We start from the raw sequence: 21415 nt of genomic DNA, 5'->3' as shown, positions 1-21415 counted from the left end.
GGATGGGTTGGCTCAGCCCTGGAGGGTTCTGGACCATGTGTGTCAGTTGCGGTCAGTACCCAGAACCTTTGTACCGATGGGCATGATGTGCAAAAATACTCACTGAAATAATCAATGGGGTTTAAATCTATGAGATTTGAAACTTCAAACTTTAAGGGATATGCAGATTAGATACTTATATGTGTTTTATACAGTGCTCATCTTAATGCCCTTTAACTTAATTACCCTACACAAAAGAAACTTAAAAACAAATTTTAATTCCACCTAATTCAGGGAACCTAGACAGAAGAAACTCTGATTGTAATCTTTGGAATGACTGGGGAATGGGCTGCAGTTTGGGGTGGGGGTTGTACAGATGTCGAAGAGCCACTAGTGGCAGACTGCTGGGCTGGGCACCGACGTCAGCTCCCTCGTCCTACGCTCGCGTTTACTCCGTCCAGTGCGGTGGGGCGCTGGGCAGGGCTCCCTGGGGCAGCAGAGCAGGGCTCCAAGTGGAGAGTTTGAAAGATGCTCTGCAGACCATGGCACACTCCTGTGGGTGTTCTGGTGCTGGACTTGAGGCCAGATGGGGCCAGCAATGACCGTGCCCCCACACAGGTTTGCTGTCAGGTCATATGAATGAGTGAAGGCTTTTGGCCAGCCAAAACCTGTCTGATGTCAGTCAGATGCTGCTCTAAAATTCATTAACTTTTGGAGATCAACGCTATGTCCCTGTTCTCATTGTCTTAGTGGTAACAACTCCCCAGGGGCATAAACAACAGCTAGGATTTCTCGCCGCACTGGAGGCTGGAGGTCCGAGCACGGTGCCCGCACACTGGGTTCTGGTGGGAGCCCCCTTCCTGCCGTGCGGACGCCAGCTTCTTGCTATGTCCTTGCTGGCGGAGGGAGAGAGAAGTAGTGAGGTTCCCTGGTGTCTCTTCTAAATAACACTGATCCCGTAGGTCTCCACCCTCTTGGCCTCAGCTGACCCTTCGCCTCCCAAAGGCCCTACCTCCAAATACCATGGCCTTAGTGGTTAGGGCTGCAGTGTATGAATTTGGGGGCACAGTTTGTCTTATAGCAATCACTTATACAAAACTTCAAATTAGTAAACCAAGATTGGGCCTCACCAGATGGTGGTTAGACCACAGTTGGGGGGATTACACAGGTGGTGGCTAGACGAGAATTGGGGAGTGACCAGCAAGTCCACTTCCCCCACCAAACCTGCAAGTGACTGCATTACTTTTATTTGAATGCGATACTGTCTTCTTGTAAGTAGCATTTCTTTGTTTTTTTCCTCACTAACTTTTGTGTCCTTGCCTATGAAGGTTCATCTCAGTTCATTTTTGTAATGTGAGTGCGATTTAAAGAGCTCCATTGTGGGTTTGTTTTTTTAAATTCTCACCTGAGGATGTTTTTTAAAAATTGATCTTAGAGGAAGGGAGGGAGAAAGAGAGAGAGAAACATAGATGTGAGAAACAACAATTGATTATCTCTGCATTCGCCCTGCCTGGGATGGAACCCACACCCAGGTATGTGCCCTCACCAGGAATTGAACCGAAGACCCTTGGGTGCATGGGACAACAGTCCAACCAAGTAAGCTATACCAGCCAGGGCTAAAGAGCTCCATTTTATTTTATTTTATTTATTTTTTATTATCCTCACCCAAGGACATTCTCCCATTTTTTGTTCAGATAGAGTGGGAGGGAGGGAGGGAGAGAGAGAGAGAGAAACATCGATGTGAAAGGGACACATCGAGTGGCTGCCTCCTGCACGACCCAACCAGGGCCGGGGACAAACTGCAACCAAGGTACGTGCCGTTAGCGGGAACCAAACCCGGGTCTCTCTGGACCGCAGGCTGACACTCGAACCGCTGAGCTAAACCGTCTGGGGCATTATTTTAAACAGTATCTGTTCCAATCGTATCACCCACAGCACGTTTATTTCTTTCCTCCTCTTTTGTGTTTTAAATCCTCACCCAAGGGTATTTTTTCATTTATCTTCAAAGTGTGAGGGAGAGAAAGAGAGAGACAGACATCGATGTGAGAGAGACACATTGACTGGTTGCCTCCCACATGACCCCGACCATGGCTGGGGCCCAAACCACAACTGAGGCACGTGCCCTTGACTGGATTGAACCCGAGACTCTTCGGTCTGCGGGCCGATGCTCTAACCACTGAGCCAAACCAGCCACGGCTCTTTTTTCTTTTTAAATCATTTTTTATTTTTCAATTACAGTTGACATACAATACTATATTAATTTCAGGCGTACACCCCAGTATTAGGCATTATATGACTTACTAAATGATCATCCCAATAAATCTGGTACCCCTCTGACATTATACCTGGTTATGAGGTTATGGATTATATTCCCTAAGCTGTACTTTGCATCCCCAAGACTGTTCTGTGGCTACCAATTTGTACTTCTTAATTCCTTCACCTTTTTCACCCCCCCCCCCATCCCCATCAAAATATTCTCTGTATTGTCTGGCCGGTATGGCTCAAGGGTTGAGCATCAACCCATGCACCAAGAGGTCACCGGTTTAATTCCCGGTCAGGACACTGCCCAGGTTGTGGGCCCCATCCCCAGTTGGGGGCATGCAGGAGGTGGCTAATCGATGTTTCTCTCTCTCTCTCTCTCCCTCTCTTTCTCTCTCTAAAACCAATAAAGGAAAAAAAATTCTGTGTCTATTGGTCTGTTTCTATCTGCTTGTTTGTTTTGTTTAGATGCAATTCAATGGATATGTATGTACTGCCATGTTATTGTTTATATTTTTTATCTTTTTTTAAAAAATTTTATTTATTCATTTTTTGGTACGTGCCCCTAGCGGGAACTAAACCCGGGACTCTCTGGTCCGCAGGCCAACGCTCCAACCGCTGAGCCAAATCAGCCAGGGCTATATTTTTTATCTTATTTTCTTTCTTTTTTATTTATTTATTTTAATCCTTACCTGAGTATATTTTTTCATTAATTTTTTTTTTCCTTTTTAAGATAGAATAGGAGGGAAGGGGAGAAGGAGAGAAACATCTATATGAGAGATGTACGTCAACTGGTTGCCTCCCACATGGACCCTGACTGGGACTGGGGATCGAATTTGCAACCCAGGTACATGTCCTTGACCAAGAATCAAAACTGTGACTCTGTCTGGTCTGCGGGCCAACACTCTAACCACTGAGCCAGATCAGCCAGGGCTCTTTCTTCTTTTTAAAATCTTCACCCGAGGAAATGTCTCTACTGATTTTTTTTTTTTTTTTTTTTTATCCTCACCCGAGGACATTTTTCCATTTTTTGTTCAGGTAGAGTGGAAGGGAGAGAGAGGAACAGAGAGAGAGAGAAACATCGATGTGAAAGGGACACATCGAGTGGCTGCCACCCGCACGACCGACCCGAGCCAGGGACAAACTGCAACCGAGGTACATGCACTTAGCGGGAACCGAACCCGGGTCTTTCAGGACCGCAGGCCAACGCTCTAACCGCTGAGCCAAATCGGCCAGGGCTCTACTGATTTTTAGGGAAAGAGAGAGAGACATTGATTGGCCGCCTCCCATATGCCCCCCAACCGGGAATGGAACCCACAACCTAGGTATGTGCCCTGACCAGGAATCGAACTTACAACCTTTTGGTGTATGGGACAATGCTCCAAGTAACTGAGCCACCCGGCCAGAGCTTTTTTTTTTTTTATCCCCTTGAAGAAGACCATTTGGCCCTGGCCAGTTTGGCTCAGCAGTCGGCCTGCGGTCCAGAGAGACCCGGGTTTGGTTCCTGCTAAGAGCACGTACCTCGGTTGCAATTTGTCCCCAGGCCCGGTTGAGGTTGTGTGGGTGGCAGCTGGTCGATGTGTTTCACATCGATGTTTCTCTCTCTCTTCCTCCCTCTCACTAATAAAAAAAGAAAAAAAAAGAATCAACCAGTGAATGCATGAATAAATTGTTTCGCTCTGTCTCTTTCCTTACCCATCCTCTCTCAAATCAATAAGTTAAAAAAAAAAAACCTGTTAACATTTCATGTAATACTGGTTTGGTAGTGATAAACTCCTTTAGGTTTTTCTAGTCTGGGAAGTTCTTTATCTGTCCTTCCATTCTAAACAGTAGCTTTGTTGGGTAGAGTAATCTTGGTTGCAGGTCCTTGCTTTTTATAACGTTGATTATTTTTGTTGTTAATCCTCACCCCAGGATCCTTTTTAGAGAGAGTGGAAGGGAGGGAAGGACGGGGAAGAGAGAGAAAGAGAAACATCGAGTAATTGGTTGCCTCCTGCATGAGCCCTGACCTGGGCTGGGGGTGGAACCTGCAACCCAGGTATGTGCCCTTGTCTGGGAATTGAACCCAGAACTCTTTGGTGTGTGGGCCGACACTAGCCACTGAGTCACACTGGCCAGGGCACATTTGAGTATTTTTGCCAGTCCCTCTGGCCTGCAAAGTCTGTATTGTGAAATCAGCTGACAGTCTTATGGGAGCTTCTATGTAGGCAACTAACCGCTTTTCTCTTGCTGTTCTTAAGATTCCCTGTCTTTAACTGTTTGCATTTTAATTATGATTTATCTTGATGTGGGCCTCTTTAGGTTCATCTTGTTTGGGACTCTGTGCTTCCTGGACCTATATGTTTATTTTCTTCACCAGGGTAGGGAAGTTTTCTGTCATTATTTTTAAATAGGTTTTCAGTTTCTTCTGTCTCTCCTCCTTCCAGCACCTCCATGATGTGAATGTTGGTACATTTGACGTTGTCCTGGAGACTTCTTTACACCATCCTCATTTCTTTTGGATTCTTTTTTCTTTTAGCTGTTCTGATTGGGTGTTTTTTGCTTTTTTATATCCCAAATTGTTATTTTGATTCTCGGCTTCATTTACTGTTGCTTCCCTGTAAATTATTATTATTTTCAGTTAGTATATCCTTCATTTCTGACTGGTTCTTTTTTATGGTTTCCATGTCCTTTCTTAGACTGTTGAAGTTATCTTTGTTTGTCTACTCTTCCCCTAAGTTCTCGAGCATCCTCATAACCCGTGTCTTGAATTCTGCAGTTGTAGGTTGCTTGTCTGCATTTCGTTTAGTTTTTTTTCTAAAGTTTGTTCTGTTCTTTCATTTGGGACATGTTTCTTTGTCTCCTCATTTTGGCAGCCTCTCTCTGTTTCTATGTATTAGGTAGAGTTCTCTCTCCTAGGCTTGATAGAGTGGCCCAAGGTAGTAGGTGTCCTGTAGGGTCCAGTGGCACAGCCTCCCCGTTCACCCAAGCTGGGCAATCCAGGTGTACTCTGACCCCCCTTCCCGCCCTGCATGGACTGTGTACCCTGCTCCCCTTCCCACCCTGCATGGACTGTGTACACCCTCCTGTTGGAGGTGTGCCGAGGCCGACTGCTGCAGGGACTGGCACGGGTGCCAGCGGGCAGGGGCCCACCCTGCTCCCCTTCCCACCCTGCATGGACTGTGTACACCCTCCTGTTGGAGGTGTGCCGAGGCCGACTGCTGCAGGGACTGGCGCGGGTGCCAGCGGGCAGGAGCCCACCCTGCTCCCCTTCCCACCCTGCATGGACTGTGTACACCCTCCTGTTGTCCTGTTGGAGGTGTGCCGAGGCCGACTGCTGCAAGGACTGGCGCGGGTGCCAGCGGGCAGGGGCCCACCCTGCTCCCCTTCCCACCCTGCATGGACTGTGTACTCCCTCCTGTTGGAGGTGTGCCGAGGCCGACTGCTGCAGGGACTGGCGCAGGTGCCAGCGGGCAGGGGCCCACCCTGCCGAGCAGGACTCGCTTCAGGGGGCTCTGGTGCGCGCTGAGTGTGAGTGGGTGGTCCTTCAGCGTGGGTGAAGCTGTCCACCGGGTGTGCTGGCTTTGGGGCCTCCTGGGAGCACAGCATGTTTCTTAACAAGGGGTGAAGTAGAACCCCCTCAAAGCATTTTCAGAGCACACCTGCTGGTGGCTCCCCACACACCTATTTGAAACGCTCTAAGGCAGCAGTTCTCAACCTGTGGGTCGCGACCCCTTTGGGGGATTGAATGACCCTTTCTCAGGGGTAGCCTAAGACCATTGGAAAACATATTTCCGAGACCCCGCTCCTCTATCCGTCTCCAGGCGGGTCCCCCACATGCAGATGCGCCCACACACAACATGAGGAGCCGGATTAAAGTGTCGCGGCCTCAGGAAGGTTGAGAACCACTGCCTAAGAGATTCTGTGCACTGTGGTTAAGAACAGTTGCTCCCACTCCTTCACCCCAACAAGTGGAAACGCTTACGCTATAATTTGCTGTTTGAGGAAAGAGGACTAAGGAATGAATTTGAGTTGAATCCAAAACGTGGATTTTGAAGGCACAATGATTATAGATCCACATTTGCTTTTAGGACAGAACCATAGGAGCATTGTAGAGGTTTTGGCAAGAAGATGAACATTAAATGACGAGACACTTGGGGATAAAAGCAGAAAATAGAAAATTTGACGCTCCCAGCTTAAGTGCTCTTGGGGCCAGAAAACAGACCCCGACCTAAAGGAGTAATGTGAAGCTCACCAGCAACAGCGCCGGTCAGTGGGCGCAGGCCTCGGCCCTGCTTCACTTGGCACTGTCCGCAGAAAAGCAAGTCGGCCTTCGCCAGAATGGGTGGTACTGTTGTGACCTTTGACAAGATGCCAAGGTTGAGATTCATACAAGTTTTAAAATATTTCTAGATATTACCCTATTTTTGGAGTCAGTGACCTTAATTAAAGTTGAATTTTAAGTTTCATCAATATAGTGCTTTGAACATGGATCCTGCAAATAAATACCAGCTGTGTTAACCTCTGTTTCTTCATATTTAAAACGTGGGTGATCAGCCCGATCGTAGAGTTGGTGCGAAGCTGCTCGTGGGAAAGCGCTCTGCGGCAGCACTCTAACATCCGGCGTGTCGCCATGTTTCAGGGGGCTGAGGCCATGGTTCTGGAGAGCGTGATGTTCGCCATCCTTGCAGAGAGGTCCCTGGGACCGAAGCTCTACGGCATCTTTCCGCAAGGCCGCTTGGAGCAGTTTATTCCGGTAAGATGTGTGCTCGACCACATTCTTAAGCTGTGTCAGAAATAAAGAAAAATCAAGTCTATTGAATTTACATCAGAACCTCTATTTTTCCTACAAAGATATGTTGATCAAAAATTGCCCTGGCCGATTTGGCTCAGCGGTTAGAGCGTCGGCCTGCGGTCCACAGAGACCCGGGTTCCGTTCCCGCTAAGGGCATGTACCTTGGCTGCAGTTTGTCCCCGGCCCTGGTTGGGTCGTGTGGGTGGCGGCCACTCGATGTGTCCCTTTCACATCGATGTTTCTCTCTCTCTTCCTCTCTCTCCTTCCCGCTCTATCTGAGTAAAAAATGGAAAAATGTCCTCGGGTAAGAATAAAAAAAATATATATATATATATATATGTGAGTGCTGGCCAGGTCGCTCAATTAGAGTGTTGTACTGATTCGCCAAGGTTGCGGGTTTAATCTCTGGTCAGGGCACATACAAGAAACAACAGTGAATACATAAATAGTGGAACAACAAAATCAATGTTTTTCTTGCTCGCTCTCTCTTTCTCGCTCCCCCTCCCCTCCTCCTCTGTTCCTTTCCCTTCCTCCTCTCTTCCTTTTCTCTAAAATCAGTTAAAATACACACATGAAACAACATTCGTTGTCCCTTAAAGCTGCTTGGCCCTGAAATGGTCCCCTTTCACTTTGTTCCCCTCATCTGCAGGGCCTTCTCGTAGAACTGGCCGCAGAGCACCTAGCCCTGACCATTCTGGGCCACCACTGCCCTTTGCCTTGTCTCCCGGTGTCCTCCCTCCCTCTGCCCCCGGTTCCACTCTCACTTCAGAGCTTGGCTCTGACTCTGTTTCCGTCAGGACTGGTTTCCCTTCCTTGCTGGCCTGAGGCATTGTTACTGTTGCTGTAAGATCTTCCAGCCTGTCTTGTTTAGAATTGAGGGTAGGAGTCCCATCCCCTCCCACAAGAGGGCCCGGGCCTCAGGGGCTCCCGTGAAAGTGAAGGTGGGCCCAGCTCATGCGGGTGGAGATGCTGAGCCGGCTCGCCTGAGTTCCCACTGGCATCTAGACCTGCAGAGGTGGTGAAGGGTGCCCCTCTTAACCTGCGTGAGCCCCTTGAGCACTAGGCCATGAATGGCTGCCTTTTCATGCCCTGCCTGTGTGGTGTCTTGGCCACTTATGAACAGCAGTGCAGGTGGACAAGGACACCTGGCTGAGGGGGTGCTCTGCTTGCCAGGACTCCACCTGTGTCCAGCTGGGGCTGAAGGAGGGGTTCCTGTGTCTAATCCCACAGGCCAGGAGCCTTGTGCTATCTCCCCAATGGCGCCATGTGCACCAGCTGCCGTTCTGGGCTGCTTAAACCAGTGGGTGGTACTCCCGGCACCAGAGTCCACGTTCAGTCTCTTCCCTGGTACCTGGCGGTGCTTTGATTTATATTTTTCCCAGTAAAGACAGGAACATCTATCTGGTATAAGAATCAAATGAGGTCATGATGGATTGGAAAGAATTTTGAAAATATAGGATTTTATATGTTTATAACTGGCAACATGGTTGCATCTTAAAAACAATATTGATTGGTAAAGTCAAATTGTAGAATGCACATAGTATCATACCATTTTGGTGCATGGGTCGATGCTCAACCACTGAGCCACGCCGGCTGGACTATCATACCATTTTAATAAAGCCCAGCAGGAGCAAATTAAGAATTGTTTAATACATACATGTGTGGTAAAACTTCTCTTTAGAAAAGGTGAGGAACCACTGAACACAACTCAGTGATGGGAAGGCCTTGTGGGAGTGGAGCTGAGGTCAGGGCACTTGGGAGCTCCCCGTGAGTAGCTGTGGAAGGGCAGCCATACACGCGTGGCCTCGGGCTGTGTTAGGAAGCTGGGAATAAGTCCTACTTACTGGGGGTGGTTTCTGGTTGAGAGCCTTCTCTGTACCAGGTAGGTAGGTGCTGGGGACACCACTGTGAATACTGGGACAGGGCTCACCTGAGCTCACAGCACTGCCACATCTCACTTGCGTGTCTGAGTGGACTGTCCAGCGATGAAGGAGTTAGGTGCTGGGTCACCTGGTAAATCGCCGAATACCTGGAGTTTCTAGCCTAGGGAAGGGAGCATACCTCTAGTGTTGGGTGGAGTGATCAAGGGCAGTCACAGTGTGGGAGAAGGACTTGCTCTCAAATAAAGAGTTCGAAATGAAACCGGCCTTTGGTGGTAGCCTGCCCCTCGCTAAGAGGTGCCCTGACAATTGCTGAGTCTTCATCTTTGGGCACAGTGCCCAAATTTCTGAAGAGAATTTTGTGGAGCTCACACTTCCTAGGTTATCTGCATGAATGCCATTTTCTAACACCCTTTTTATTTCAGAGCCGGCGACTAGACACTGAAGAATTAAGTTTGCCAGATATTTCTGCAGAAATAGCTGAGAAAATGGCTACATTCCATGGTATGAAAATGCCTTTCAATAAGGAACCGAAATGGCTTTTTGGAACAATGGAAAAGTAAGTGGTCAGATCACTTGGCTCTGAGTCTTACATTGGCAGCTCCCGGTGGTGCCCGAGGGGAGCCCTGGCCGGCCCCACGGCTGGAGGGCTTTCTCTGTCCGCTGATGCGCAGCGCTGAGTCGGTGGGGTCTGCCTCAGGAGTAGGTCTTTCTTCCATGCCAGAATCAGCTCCTGAACCAGGAAAGACCAGCAGAAATGCCACCAAACAGGTGGATGGACAGAGAGTCTGCTTCCCAGAGTGTCCTGGACCCACGCCCTCCTTCCCCTGCCATGGCGATCGGGTGCCCCTTGTGTGACACTGTTGTTATATTTAACTAGAGCCCAATCGCAAGCCATGGTGAACTGAGCAATGCTTGTTCTCTCTTTTTTTGCAAGATATCTCAATCAAGTGCTGAGAATTAAGTTCACTGGGGAGCCCAAAGTGAAGCAGCTGCACAGATTCCTCAGTTACAACCTGCCTTTGGAACTGGAAAATCTGAGGTCAGCATTGCATCCATTTCCTGACTTAGCAAGTACATGTGTCCAGAAATGTAAACATTCGTAGTCGCTAGAACAGCTGTCAGCGATCATTTATAAGCATGGCCTCAGGCCTGGTGCTTATATTGGTTTTGCAAGACGAGTTTAAACAGTGATTTTGTCACCTAGAATTAGTTTCATGCGAGCGAAGTCACTTCTGCGGTTGTCCCCTGAGGTTCATGGTGGGAGTACAGTTCCTCAGGGATGGTTGGTGATGAGGGCAGCAGAGCACCTAGGGCAGTAGGTTTTTCTTAAATGAAACCAGAGCAACAAACCTTGGGGCAGGCTGGGGAACAGTTCAAGCCAAGCTTTGGGGGAATGGAGGAAGAAGCTTGACATCTCTCTGAGTAGACACCACCATGGAGTCTTCAGGGGCCGGGGCGTGCAGGCTCCTAGCACATGTCCCCCGAGTGGGAGTATTTATGCTTTTAATACTCAGTATTTGAGGGCCTATTGGTCTGGGCCTCGTGATTGGTGCCGAAGAAACAGTAACCAAGACATTTTTCAAGGAGCTTCTGTTGTATCAAGAGAGACAGAAAACAAGTTAACAAAATAATAGTATGTTGTGATAAGTGTTATCAGGGAAACCAGAGGCCAAAAGAGACCAACCTACAGGGATGTGCTCTGGTCAGTGGTCAGTCAGGCTCTTGGAGGAGGGACTGCAGGCCACGCAGCAGCTGCATGAGGGGTCCTCCAGGAAAGGGAGGAGAGGAGGGGAGGCCTGAGCACTGTCCCTCGGCTGCCCGGCCTGCCCACAGCAGTTCCCCAGAGTTCCCCAGAGGGCATGTGTTTGGAGCACTGTTGTGGTTGGGACAAACGTTCCCCAGAGGGCATGTGTTTGGAGCACTGTTGTGGTTGGGACAAACGTTCCCCAGAGGGCATGTGTTTGGAGCACTATTGCAGAGCAGGGCTTGCTGAGGCAGCAGGACTGTTTGCATCGAACTGAAAAGTCTGATAAGTAATAGCATATCCTTCCTTCTCCAGATCATTGCTGGAATCCACTCCATCGCCAGTTGTTTTTTGTCATAATGACTGTCAAGAAGGTAAGAGTTGCAGCCCATTTTGTGTGTGTGTCAGTGCCCAGGGTGTGTGTGTCAGTGCCCAGGGTCCAGGAAGAGAGGGTTAGAGGCATTAAATGAAGGCACAGCCAGACATGAAGTATTGCATAACTATTAAAAAGAAAGAGAACATTTGGCTCAAATAAACTCATAACAATTTTCAAAAGAAAAAAAAAGAAAGAGGTTGAGTTTTATATAGACCAACAGAAAAATCTCCAGGATACATTAAAAAAAAAAAAGGTAAGTTTTAGAAAAACATGTATATATCTCATCCCATTTCTGTAAAAAAAAATACATTTATAAAAAAAATCAGCCCTGGCCGGTTTGGCTCAGCAGTTAGAGCGTCGGCCTGCAGTCCAGAGAGACCCGGGTTCGGTTCCTGCTAAGGGCACGTACCTCGGTTTGTCCCCCGGCCCTGGTTGGGTCGTGTGGGTGGCAGCCACTCAATGTGTCCCTTTCACATCGATGTCTCTCTCTCTCTCTCTTCCTCTTTCTCCCTCCCACTCTATCTTAACAAAAAAGTGGAAAAATGTCCTCGGGTGAGAATAAAAAAAAAGAAAGAAAAAATCAGAATAGTCACTTAAACTGGGAACTGAGATAAAGACCTTCACCTTCCTAAGTCACATGTTCGCTCAGCATTTGACACCTTTTGTGGACGTGACTGTTAATCTGGAAGATTAGAGGGTTAAATCTGCGGGACTGCCTTCTCGGTCAGCCTGGGCTCAGCCTGGGCTCGGCCTCCGCAGTGAACAGCACCGGCCGTACCAGAGCCGCCGCCTCTGGGGATGTCAGTTCCCACCTAGTAATACTTCTGCTTCTCTGCTCTGAGAAATCTCTGCAGCCATGCTTTGCCTAGCGTGTTGCAGACTCAGAGTTGAACCAGAGGCCCCATCTAGCTGGACAGCCACGACTGCCTGGCTGCGGCGTGGCTTTGCCCTGAGGTCCACCTTCGGGCCCTTGGCCAGGCTGAGCCGTTGGTTTTAATTTTGAGAACAGTCCCTGTTGAAGACCAGTCTCAGTAAGACCTTAGTTTAAGCCCAAGTACCTTTTACTAATTAGCTAATTGTAGCCGGCCAAGTGCAGTCAAGCAGTGTGTAGACATGTCAGCCAGTTTTGCATGTGAGGGAGGTCAGCTTGCCAGAGGTGGCAGCCCGTGGAGGGCACAGAGAGGGAGCTGCACTCACTTGGCTCAGCTCCCGTGGGAATGTGCCTTCATGCTCCTTGGGAGGCACCGAGGAGCCTAGGAAGCGTGCCTGCTGCGGACTCCCTGCAGAGGGCGTCCCGACAGAGGAGCACAGGCGGGTTCTGCTCGCCCACCACCCCATGGGCTCAGTGGTGCAGCCCATTGTGTACAGTGCGGAGTCTCAGAGCAGAGGCCTGGGGGCCAGTGTGGTGGCCAAGTCACTTCTGGCCCAGAACCCAGCCCTAAGGGAACATGGTTGTGCAGAGCTGCTTGTGGTCTTGCTTAAGACCTGGCGAGGGCCGAGCGGTGAGGTCAGGTGTGGTTCCCAGAGCCGTGCGGGGGCTGACCTCGCCCCTGGCAGCATCCTCATCGGGAGGACACCAGAACACAGCTTCCCAGGGGATCCTGCGGCATTTCCCTTTGTGCCCCATGTGAAAACTGAGGGGGAGCCCAGGGCTGTGCTCCTGAGGCTGCTGTGAACAGATTGTGACCCTGGCCTTCTGCCAAGGGCCAGGCCCCGGGACAGTGCTTCTCCAGGCGCCACTTGGGTCTGCAGCCACCTTCACTCCCTGGTGGTTAGCATCCCCAAAAGGGTCAGAGACGCCAGCTCTGCTGTTCAGGACTTACGACTTTGAGCATAAACCCCCCAGAGGAAAGTCATGTGCACACCTTTCTGCAGGTAACATCTTGTTGCTGGAAGGCAGAGAGAATTCTGAGAAACAGAGGCTGATGCTCATCGACTTTGAATACAGCAGCTATAACTACAGGTAAGCAGTGAAGTGTGTGTATTTCCGTGCTGTTCTATTTGAATGTGTGTATGGACCGCCTATGGGGGAAATGGGGAGCAGTGCCGTGGGCATTCCAAAGCCTCTTCTGGACCAGTGCTTTTAGTGCCCGTGCCACGATGGCCACATGCAGTGGCACAACCCGTCCTTAGCTCCTGTGAGAGGGAGCAGGGCTGTGTGATCAGGATCCAGAGTGCTTTCTTTGGCTTAGATTATGTCCTTTCATGTATCAGCCTCTTTCTTTCTGTGGACAGGGAGCCTCGAAATGAACAGGTTGACTCATTTTCTGCATTTCTGGCCTCTTTTTCAGGGGATTCGACATTGGGAACCATTTCTGTGAGTGGATGTATGATTATACCTACGAGAAGTATCCCTTTTTCAGAGCGAACATCCTGAAGTTCCCCACCAGGAAGCAGCAGGTAGGGCTGGTTCCAGCGCTGGTGGTCAGTGAGCTACCCGTCAGCTTTGTGCAATTAGTGTTGACTACGTCTGCATTTTGAATGATGCCCCTTTCAAACTGGTAGTGGGTAGGCAAACGCTTTTGGCTTTCAATGTCTTCTTGTTAAATGTAGACGCAAAGTTGACATTTGTGTCCAGCTCTGTGCCAGAGATCCCTTTGCTCAGTCAGAGGAGCTCAGTCCCCATTGTAGTTTTTTCTAAAAAGTGCAGCCCTGTTCTACTTTCTTTTGGCTCCTTTCTGGCGGTCACTGACTTCTGTCCCACTGCGCAGAGACGTCATCGTGGGCAGCGTGATGTAGCTGCTGCGGTGTTGACGGTTCTCTGCCCTGTCCTGAGTTACGGGAGCAGTGACTGGGGTGCCTCTTAGGAATCCCTCTCGCAGTCCTCAGCCTGGTGAGGATAAGTAGGTGGCACGTAGAAGCGGCAGGGCTGGGAGGAGCGCACCCCGCCTGCTCAGAGGTGTGCCCAGAGGCTGGGGTGACAACAGGCTGCATTAGTTGCTGCCGTAGCTCACTGAGCAGACTTCCCAGGTGCTTCTCCGGCACCCACCCACCCGTCAGGCACAGTGACAGTCTTCTGTGGGCAGCGCACTGTCTAGGGCAGGCGTATCGTGGGGCGAAACTGTTGCTGTCTTCGGGCTGTATTTTAAAGCTGGCTGCGAGGCCCTGAGCATGTCCACAGTGGCGGCATGGTCTGCACCTCAAGGCCATGCTGCGTGAGAAGGAAGGGTGGGGGAAAGCCCGGGGACGAGAGGACACCTCGCCCTGCTGAAGAGAAATTAGACTGGTGAAAACTGGGCACCTTTGGTGTGAGAGCTCGGAGGGAGCTGTTCAGGACGGAGGCAGACTTACTTCGGGGGCCGTGTGACTGCCAGTGCCGCCCGCCCGCCCGGCGTGGAGACCGGAGACCGAAGCCGGTTCTCTTCTGCTTTCTGGGCGTTTACAGATCCCGCCGAGCTGTTGGTCTTCATCAGGTTACTTCATAGATGCAGAGAAAAGCCTCTCATGGCTTTTTTCTTTTTAACTCGTTAATGAGATGTTTTTAAATGTTAAACCATTCTGGAATTTCTGCAGTAAACTAATTCTCCACTGGGTCAATTAGGCATTGTCTTATTTGGGGAGTTCTGTATCTGTGCACGTATGTCAATTGGGCCTTTTATGTTCTGTTTTTTTATCCTCACCCGAGGACACTTTCCCATATTTTGTTCAGATAGAGTGGGAGGGACGGACGGGGGAGGGGGGGACATCGACGTGAAAGGAACACATAGAGTGGCTGCCACCCACACGACCCAACCAGGGCCGGGGACAAACTGCAACCGAGGTACATACCATTAGCGGGAACTGAACCCGGGTCTCTCTGGACCGCAGGCCAACGCTCCAACCGCTGAGCCAAACCAGCCAGGGCTGTTCATTTTTAAAATTATTGCATCTTTTGGAATCAGAATTATACTGGTCTTTTAAAGTGAGCTGAGTCTCCCTCCTTATTTTCTGGAGCAGATTTTTATACAATGAAGATGATATCTGTTCTTTGAAAGTTTGATAGACCTTGCTTGCAAAACAGTCTGGGCCTAGGACATTTTTGGAGGGAGGGTCATTGATTACTATTTCATTAGGGTGTTGATCAGTTCAACTGAAGTTTTCTTTCTTTCTTTGCCAGTTTCAGCATTTAGTGCCTCCCAGAAATTAACCCTACTAATGCGGTGGTTCAAGCTTTTACAAACTAATTGCCTTCTGCACACTCGTTACCTGGGATCAAGCCTGTAGCCCGGGCATGTGTCCTGACTGGGAATCAACCGGCAGCCTTTCGGTGCAGGGGACTCCAGCAGTGCGCCACACTGGCCGGGGCTTGGCACTCCAGGAGCACTGCCGGGGACAGAGCTTGAACTTGTGGTGCTCTTTGGTAGTGGAATGTGAAAGCTGACTTTAGAGAAGGAAGGTTTAAGAGGCCATACGGGCAAAGGACATGGGGGGAGGAGTGTGGGCATTCCAACTAGGTAACCAGTGAACGAGGGAATGATGACCAACAGCCATGTTCTTGTGTACAAAAGAAAGTATCGATGGTTTGCCGCGTTCTACTGCCTTTGCTGAGTATGGAATAGTCGAACCAGGGAGCTCCTAATCCTAACTGACATGTGGACTAAATGTGCAGCCTGGGGCCACCTTAGGTAAACTGTCTCTTCTCCAAACCAAAATTAGACATTGCCACTTTATGAGCCTAAGTGGGTAAATCACGGAGTCTTAGGGGGCCCCATACTGTCTGCCCCAGCCCCGGCTCTGAGGGAGCATCAGGATAGCCAGAGCCTGGTGCCTGGCGTGCTCGTGGCCGGGCTTTGCTCAGACGGGGGAAAGCATGAGCGGGGATCAGAATAAAGATTCTAGCTGAATTACTTCTCCACAAGCAGCCTTAGTTCCCTGTACCTGTCTTGTCACCAGCACAGCATGGAGCCCATTAGAACTCTGCACCCGGTGACTGCCGTGAGACGAGGGAACCTCCAAGTCCCCTCCTGGGCGGAGAGGCGCGGCTCGGCCAGGCTTCCTCCGGCTCCGCTGACATGGCAGATGTGTGTGTTTGCAGCAGTTTAGGACAGCGTCTCTTTAACCGTCACTGATCCTTAATTTTTCTTTTTTCTTTTTAGCTCCATTTTATTTCTAGTTACTTGGCTGCATTCCCAAATGACTTTAAAAACCTCAGTAATGAAGAAAAGTTCATTCTAGAAGAAGAAATGCTGGTTGAAGTCAATAGGTAATCTTCCCTTGCTGATCTGTAAAGATGGCCTACCTCTGCCTGGAGTGTAGTTGGATGCCGCCGGCTGTGGGCATGTGAGAAACCGTACTAACCGGACACCTCTAGGACCTGTACTCTATCCAAAACAGAACAAGGGTGCTTCTGTGGCTGAGTGTGCTCGGGCGTCAGCAGGTGTGAGAACAGGTCCGCGTGTGGGAGGGCAGGCGTGGATGGAGTCCAGACTGGATCCGTGCGTGAGGCTCTGCTGCGCTCTTGTCCCTGCGGAAGTCGGACCTGCTGGTGCCGTCTACGTCTCCTAGGAAATAACTAGAAGCCATGTCTCTTGGTTCTGAGTCTTGTTTTTTTGTAATTCAAAAAATTTTTTTTATCCTCATCCAAGGACATTTTTGCATTCATCTTCAGATAGAGCAGGAGGGAGAAGGGGAGGAAGAGAGAGAGAGACATCCATGTGAGAGACACATTGAGTGGTTGCCACCCACACGACGGGCTGGGGCCAAACTGCAACTGAGGTACGTGCCCCTAGCAGGAACTGAAGCCGGTCTCTGGACCTCGGGCCAACGCTCTAACTGCTGAGCCAAACTGGCCAGGGCCAAAATATTTTTTTTTAAGCAAAGGGAGAGGGAAAGAGAGTAACATGGATCAGCTGCCCCCTGCATGCCCCACATAGGGGGTCCAGCCTGATACCCGGCACGTGCCCTGATGAAATCGAACCAGCAAACTTTGGTACACAGGACTATGCTCAGCCACTTTGCCACCTGCCCAGGGCTGAGTTTTGCTTTCAGTTGTTTTTCATGAGCTCTCAAAGCAGGGTTCAGAAACTTTCAGATTCCACCAAGGCCTCGACATCTATTGATTCCCACTCAGCTCTTTAGTCAAGAGGCTGAATTATTCTGAATCACTGGGGTCTCCCAGGAGAGTCTTTGGTAAAATGACTCCTTAACTCAGTCGGGCTCACCTTGTCTGCCGCACTTCACGGATCACCTCTTGGTGGGTCAGGCGTGTTCACAGCCCTCCCTGAGCTCACCGCCCCGGCTGCCCCCACAGCAAACAGAAGGGAGCGAGAGAGACCTGCCGGGGCGGCTGGGTTGGTGGGGCCAGAGCACGGGGCTGGTCAGAGCTCTCCTTCCTTCGCACGGAGCCGCCGTGTGCACGTGGGAGAACTGGGATTCCAGTGGTGGCTCCCACGGGCCTGTGCTCGGTTTCACTTCTGTGTGGGGTCCTCGGGGACAGGCAGAGGTGGCAGTCCCACGTTCCCTCTTGCTGGTGTGGAGGCTGCACCCTCACACACGGGCAGCACAGGGTCTGTGTGGCCCAGGCTTTGCTGGCATGGCCACCAAGGCCTCTAGGTGAGCCTGCGAAAGGAGTTACATGTGCTGGGGACGGGCAGTTCGGTGTGTTCACACCTGCGGAGGTGGGCAGAGGGCGCTGTGGCGGTTCTGCTGTGGCCATGGGACACGGCCCGCTCTGAGTTTGCCCAGGCAGACGTCGTGCATCCAGATGAGTAGACATGAGTTAGAGTGTCCGTCTAGCAGAAGTGACCTCGCCATCCTCTGACGGGCACCACATACCTGTTCATGTGTGTTTCCTGCTTCTGTAATTGCAGGTTTGCCCTCGCCTCCCATTTCTTCTGGGGACTTTGGTCCATCGTGCAGGCCAAGATTTCATCCATCGAATTTGGCTACATGGTATGTGTGGGCGGTCTTTCTCTTCTCCTGGGCAGAATGGCTACAGCGCCGGGAGTGTCCCCACAGAGGGCTGCCGTCCCCTGCGAGCACCTGAACCAGGGCCGGGCAGCAGGCCCAGTGGGAAGCTGCGGGGGAGGCACGGCAGCGAAGCCCTCTGGCTGGGGCCGCCTGCCCTGGGGCCGCCCTCGTTCCTCCCACGTCAGAGAGGTGCATCGTGGGCCTGGGCGTAGGTGGCTGGAGAGGTGACACGTGAAGGGGGTGGGATCTCGGTCATCTGTTCACACTCCATTCTCCAGCCTCCAGCCCCAACTTAGAGGCAGAAGGTGTGCGGCTGAGTAAGACATCCTTCTTGTAAACAGCTTGTGCCAGGCCAGGCTGTCCTTGTCACAGACACTGTTGTTACCTTCCACGAGTGCGGGTGGGGTGTCCGGGGCGGGGGCACACAGGAGTGTGGAGTGAGCACCTTGCTCGGGGACAGTGGCGGGAAGTGACAAGTTCAGTTTCCTCCTCGGTCCTGTGTCAGGATGGTCTCGGCTGCCGGGCAGAGGTTCGGGAAGGCACAGGTGCTGTGAGGCAGGAGGGGGATTGGATTTTAAAGCAAGTGTAGAGTCACCGTCGGAGGCTGCCGAGACCACGTAGACGTCTCTGTTCTGCGCTTGCGCGTGCCCGGGATCTTCCGTTTGAAAAGGAGCCTTTAACTTCTGTCAGTCAGTGTCTTGAGCACGCAGGGCAAACAAGTGGGGAACCAGGCAGTGCCAACTGTGTAGACACATCCCGTCTGGGTTGGCGGGGCCAGGCTGACCACGGTGTGGGGAGCGTGAGAAGGTGGGCTCCTGGGCAGCCTGCAGCGGGCAGAGCTGTGCTGTGCTGTTGGCACCTGGGCCTTCGGGCTGGCAGGAGCCCTGGGTCAGGCCGCTGTTCCTTGTCTCCTAGGACTATGCCCAAGCGAGGTTTGATGCCTATTTCCACCAGAAGCGGAAGCTGGGGGTGTGACCGTGCAGAGGACTTCGTACACTTCATTCCTGGACTGCGTGGGGCGGCCGAGCCAGTGGGGCCCTCTGCTCCGACTACTGTCCCTGCGGCAAGAAGCTGGGACGTTTCGCTGCCGCACACAGATGTGTATGATACGAAAGACTGTATTAAAATTGAGTAACCTTTATTTCATATCTCGTTTACGACTTCACTAGGCCTGGCGTGAGCTCGGCAGCAGAAACTCGGCTCAGTAGCGCGCTAGTGCGGATCTGTAGTCCCGAGGCCCGGGAGCTTGCGGCCGGGCGCGCAGACAGCCGCGTGCCACCACGCATTCTGGCTCACGTTGACCTTCTTACAGGACTTCGGTTACCCTGCTGGTGAGCACTGTGCCAGCTCTGTAGTAACAGTGGAGCCTCTGCTCACCCGAGGGTGGCGGAGGACAGGACAGACCGTGACGTTGCCCGTGGCCTGCCCGTGAGTCTCTGGAAGCTGCTCCTTCACCCTTTGGTCCAAATGACTGATGCTCAAGAAACAGACCCCGCACGACAAGCGCAAGCTGCTGTCTCCGTGTGATGGATGCAGCTCGAAGGGCCTGGCGTGTGTTGTCCAGACAGACGTCCCCCTAACGGGGTAGCCTCTGCCGCTCCCTCCTCACTGAATGTGCTTCATTAACCCTGGCCAGGGAGGGCTAGCGGCTGGGCACGGGCTGTGGGGGTGTGCAGACACGTGCCCCCTCCGAGCCTCTTCCCCACGGGTGGGCAGGCTGTGCCCCCTCCGAGCCTCTTCCCCACAACTGCAGCCCACAGCTGGCGTTTCTGTGCCAGGGTTGGCTGCCCTGGGCCCCTCAGGAGGAGCAGGAAACCCTGGCAGGGGGCTCTCGGTGGCCAGCTGTCCCTGCCCTCTGTTCCCTGACACCCTGTCATCCTGGTGGGTACCAGCAGTCTGTGTGTGACGTGAGGGCGTGGATAGAATATAGCTGTGAAATCTGTATGTTCAATATCCTTTGGGGTAATTTTTTTTAAATCTGAACTCTAATTTGAATTGTTTCTGTGCATACATTTCTGCTACCACAGAGACTGTACTATACAAACAATAAAAAAGAAAAACTCTCGTCTGGTGTGGCTCAGTGGTTGAGTGTTGACCCATCACCGGTTCGATTCCTGGTCAGGGCACATGCCCAGGTTGTGGGCCCAGTTCCCAGTGTGGGGCATACGGGAGGCGGCCAATTGATGTTCTCTCTCATCAATGTTTGTCTCCCTCCCCCTCTAAAATCAGTTTTTAAAAAAGGGAAAGAAAATTTCCTCTTTGGCTGTCTCCAGTGGCTGTGCCCTGAGTCGTGGCGGGGACCCCAGTGTCTGCGCCAGTGTCCGCTCCTGGCGTGCAGGCTGTAAGCGCCCAGAAGGGAGGCGCGGTGGGGTGTCGGGGTGTCTGGGTGTCTGGGTGCTGGGCCAGGGCAGGGGGACACTTCCCACTTGCAGACATTTACAACGTAAACAGAGTGTGTTTTGATGTCCAAGCGATAAGTGATATTGAGCCGCAGGAGAGCTCGCCTAGAATAAAGCTTCCAGCTCCTTCAGGGCCAGCTGGCCATGTCCCGCTGCCTCCGCCTGTCCCTGTGCACCAGCCTTCCTCCCCGAGGCGCGGGCTCAGTCTCCTCCCTCCGTCAGCTCAAAGCTTCTGGCGGAAGCAGTGCCATCTGGAAACCATTCCCTCCACAGCCTCTCTGGCCCGTCACCTGTATTCCAGACACATGGCTTTTCCTGAAGTTCTGACCTGTTCACTCAGGTGTCTCCTGCATTACACTGCGCAGGGACCAGGCCTACCCTCAGTTCAGGGGACCACCCGTCCTCGTGTCTCCTGATGACTCCACGCCCCAGGAGTGCCCACTCCAGTGCCCTTGCTTATGCTGGTCCCTGGCAACCAGACCTCCAGCCAGGTGACCAGCCATCCATGTGTCAGCCAGCATCTCCCTGGGGTCAGACCTGCCTCCTCACAAAACTACACTGGGCTCAGCCTCTGCTCAGGGTCCCTCTGTCGTCATCCCCACCCTGCAGGTCTGCCCAGCTCTGCCCCCCAGGAAGGTGTAAGGCTTGGGGACTGGGCTCAGTCCAGACCCGTCCACAGCCCCGGAGTCCCATGCCCCAGTTTCCCGTGTCCCTCCCCAGACAGCCTTTATCAGTTCTCAGAGCCAAGTGTGCCAGGCATACAGGACTGCCATCTGGCTACTTGTACCCCAGCCTGGCATCTGGGGGCCTGAGGGACAGGCTCCTCCCGGCAGCTGGCCAGATGAGAGCCACAGTGATGGGGCCGGGCCACTGGGCTCATGGTGCCCAGGACATCTGGCCTCAAATCGGCCTTTGTTCCTGGGGCATCTGGCTGGAGAAAGGTCTGAGCACTGGCTCTCCCAGCTGGTGGGGCGACCCAGGCCAGAAAGCTACAGAATGCCACCCCACCAGCTGAAGAACAGCCTCAGGAGCGGGCCTACCTGGCCCAGGGAGATGGGGGGCTGCAACCTTCCGCGCTGGGGAGGCAGGGCCTGGGGTCTGGCTCAGCCCTCT

At 51.9% G+C, this 21415-nt stretch overlaps 1 protein-coding gene across 3 annotated transcripts in view; it reads left to right on the top strand.

Annotated features, from left to right (window-relative positions):
- Positions 1 to 19949, top strand: part of CHKA (choline kinase alpha) — a 49666-nt gene extending 29717 nt beyond the window's left edge. For 2 of the 3 annotated variants that reach the window (XM_036259393.1, XM_036259396.1), the window contains 9 exons: positions 6860 to 6973; positions 9318 to 9451; positions 9830 to 9934; positions 10955 to 11013; positions 12891 to 12978; positions 13307 to 13415; positions 16091 to 16197; positions 17804 to 17885; positions 18819 to 19949. In XM_036259393.1, coding sequence (XP_036115286.1) covers positions 6860 to 6973; positions 9318 to 9451; positions 9830 to 9934; positions 10955 to 11013; positions 12891 to 12978; positions 13307 to 13415; positions 16091 to 16197; positions 17804 to 17885; positions 18819 to 18878 — 858 coding nt within the window. In that variant the 3' untranslated portion in view covers positions 18879 to 19949. The remainder of the gene's footprint in view (positions 1 to 6859; positions 6974 to 9317; positions 9452 to 9829; positions 9935 to 10954; positions 11014 to 12890; positions 12979 to 13306; positions 13416 to 16090; positions 16198 to 17803; positions 17886 to 18818) is intronic. The other variant, XM_036259395.1, reaches the window with a different exon arrangement.
- The last annotated feature ends 1466 nt before the right edge of the window (positions 19950 to 21415 follow it).

Source organism: Molossus molossus, unplaced genomic scaffold (genome assembly GCF_014108415.1).
Source record: "Molossus molossus isolate mMolMol1 unplaced genomic scaffold, mMolMol1.p scaffold_m16_p_13, whole genome shotgun sequence".
Lineage (NCBI taxonomy): Eukaryota > Metazoa > Chordata > Mammalia > Chiroptera > Molossidae > Molossus > Molossus molossus.
This window is presented reverse-complemented; position numbering and strand designations above follow the sequence as displayed.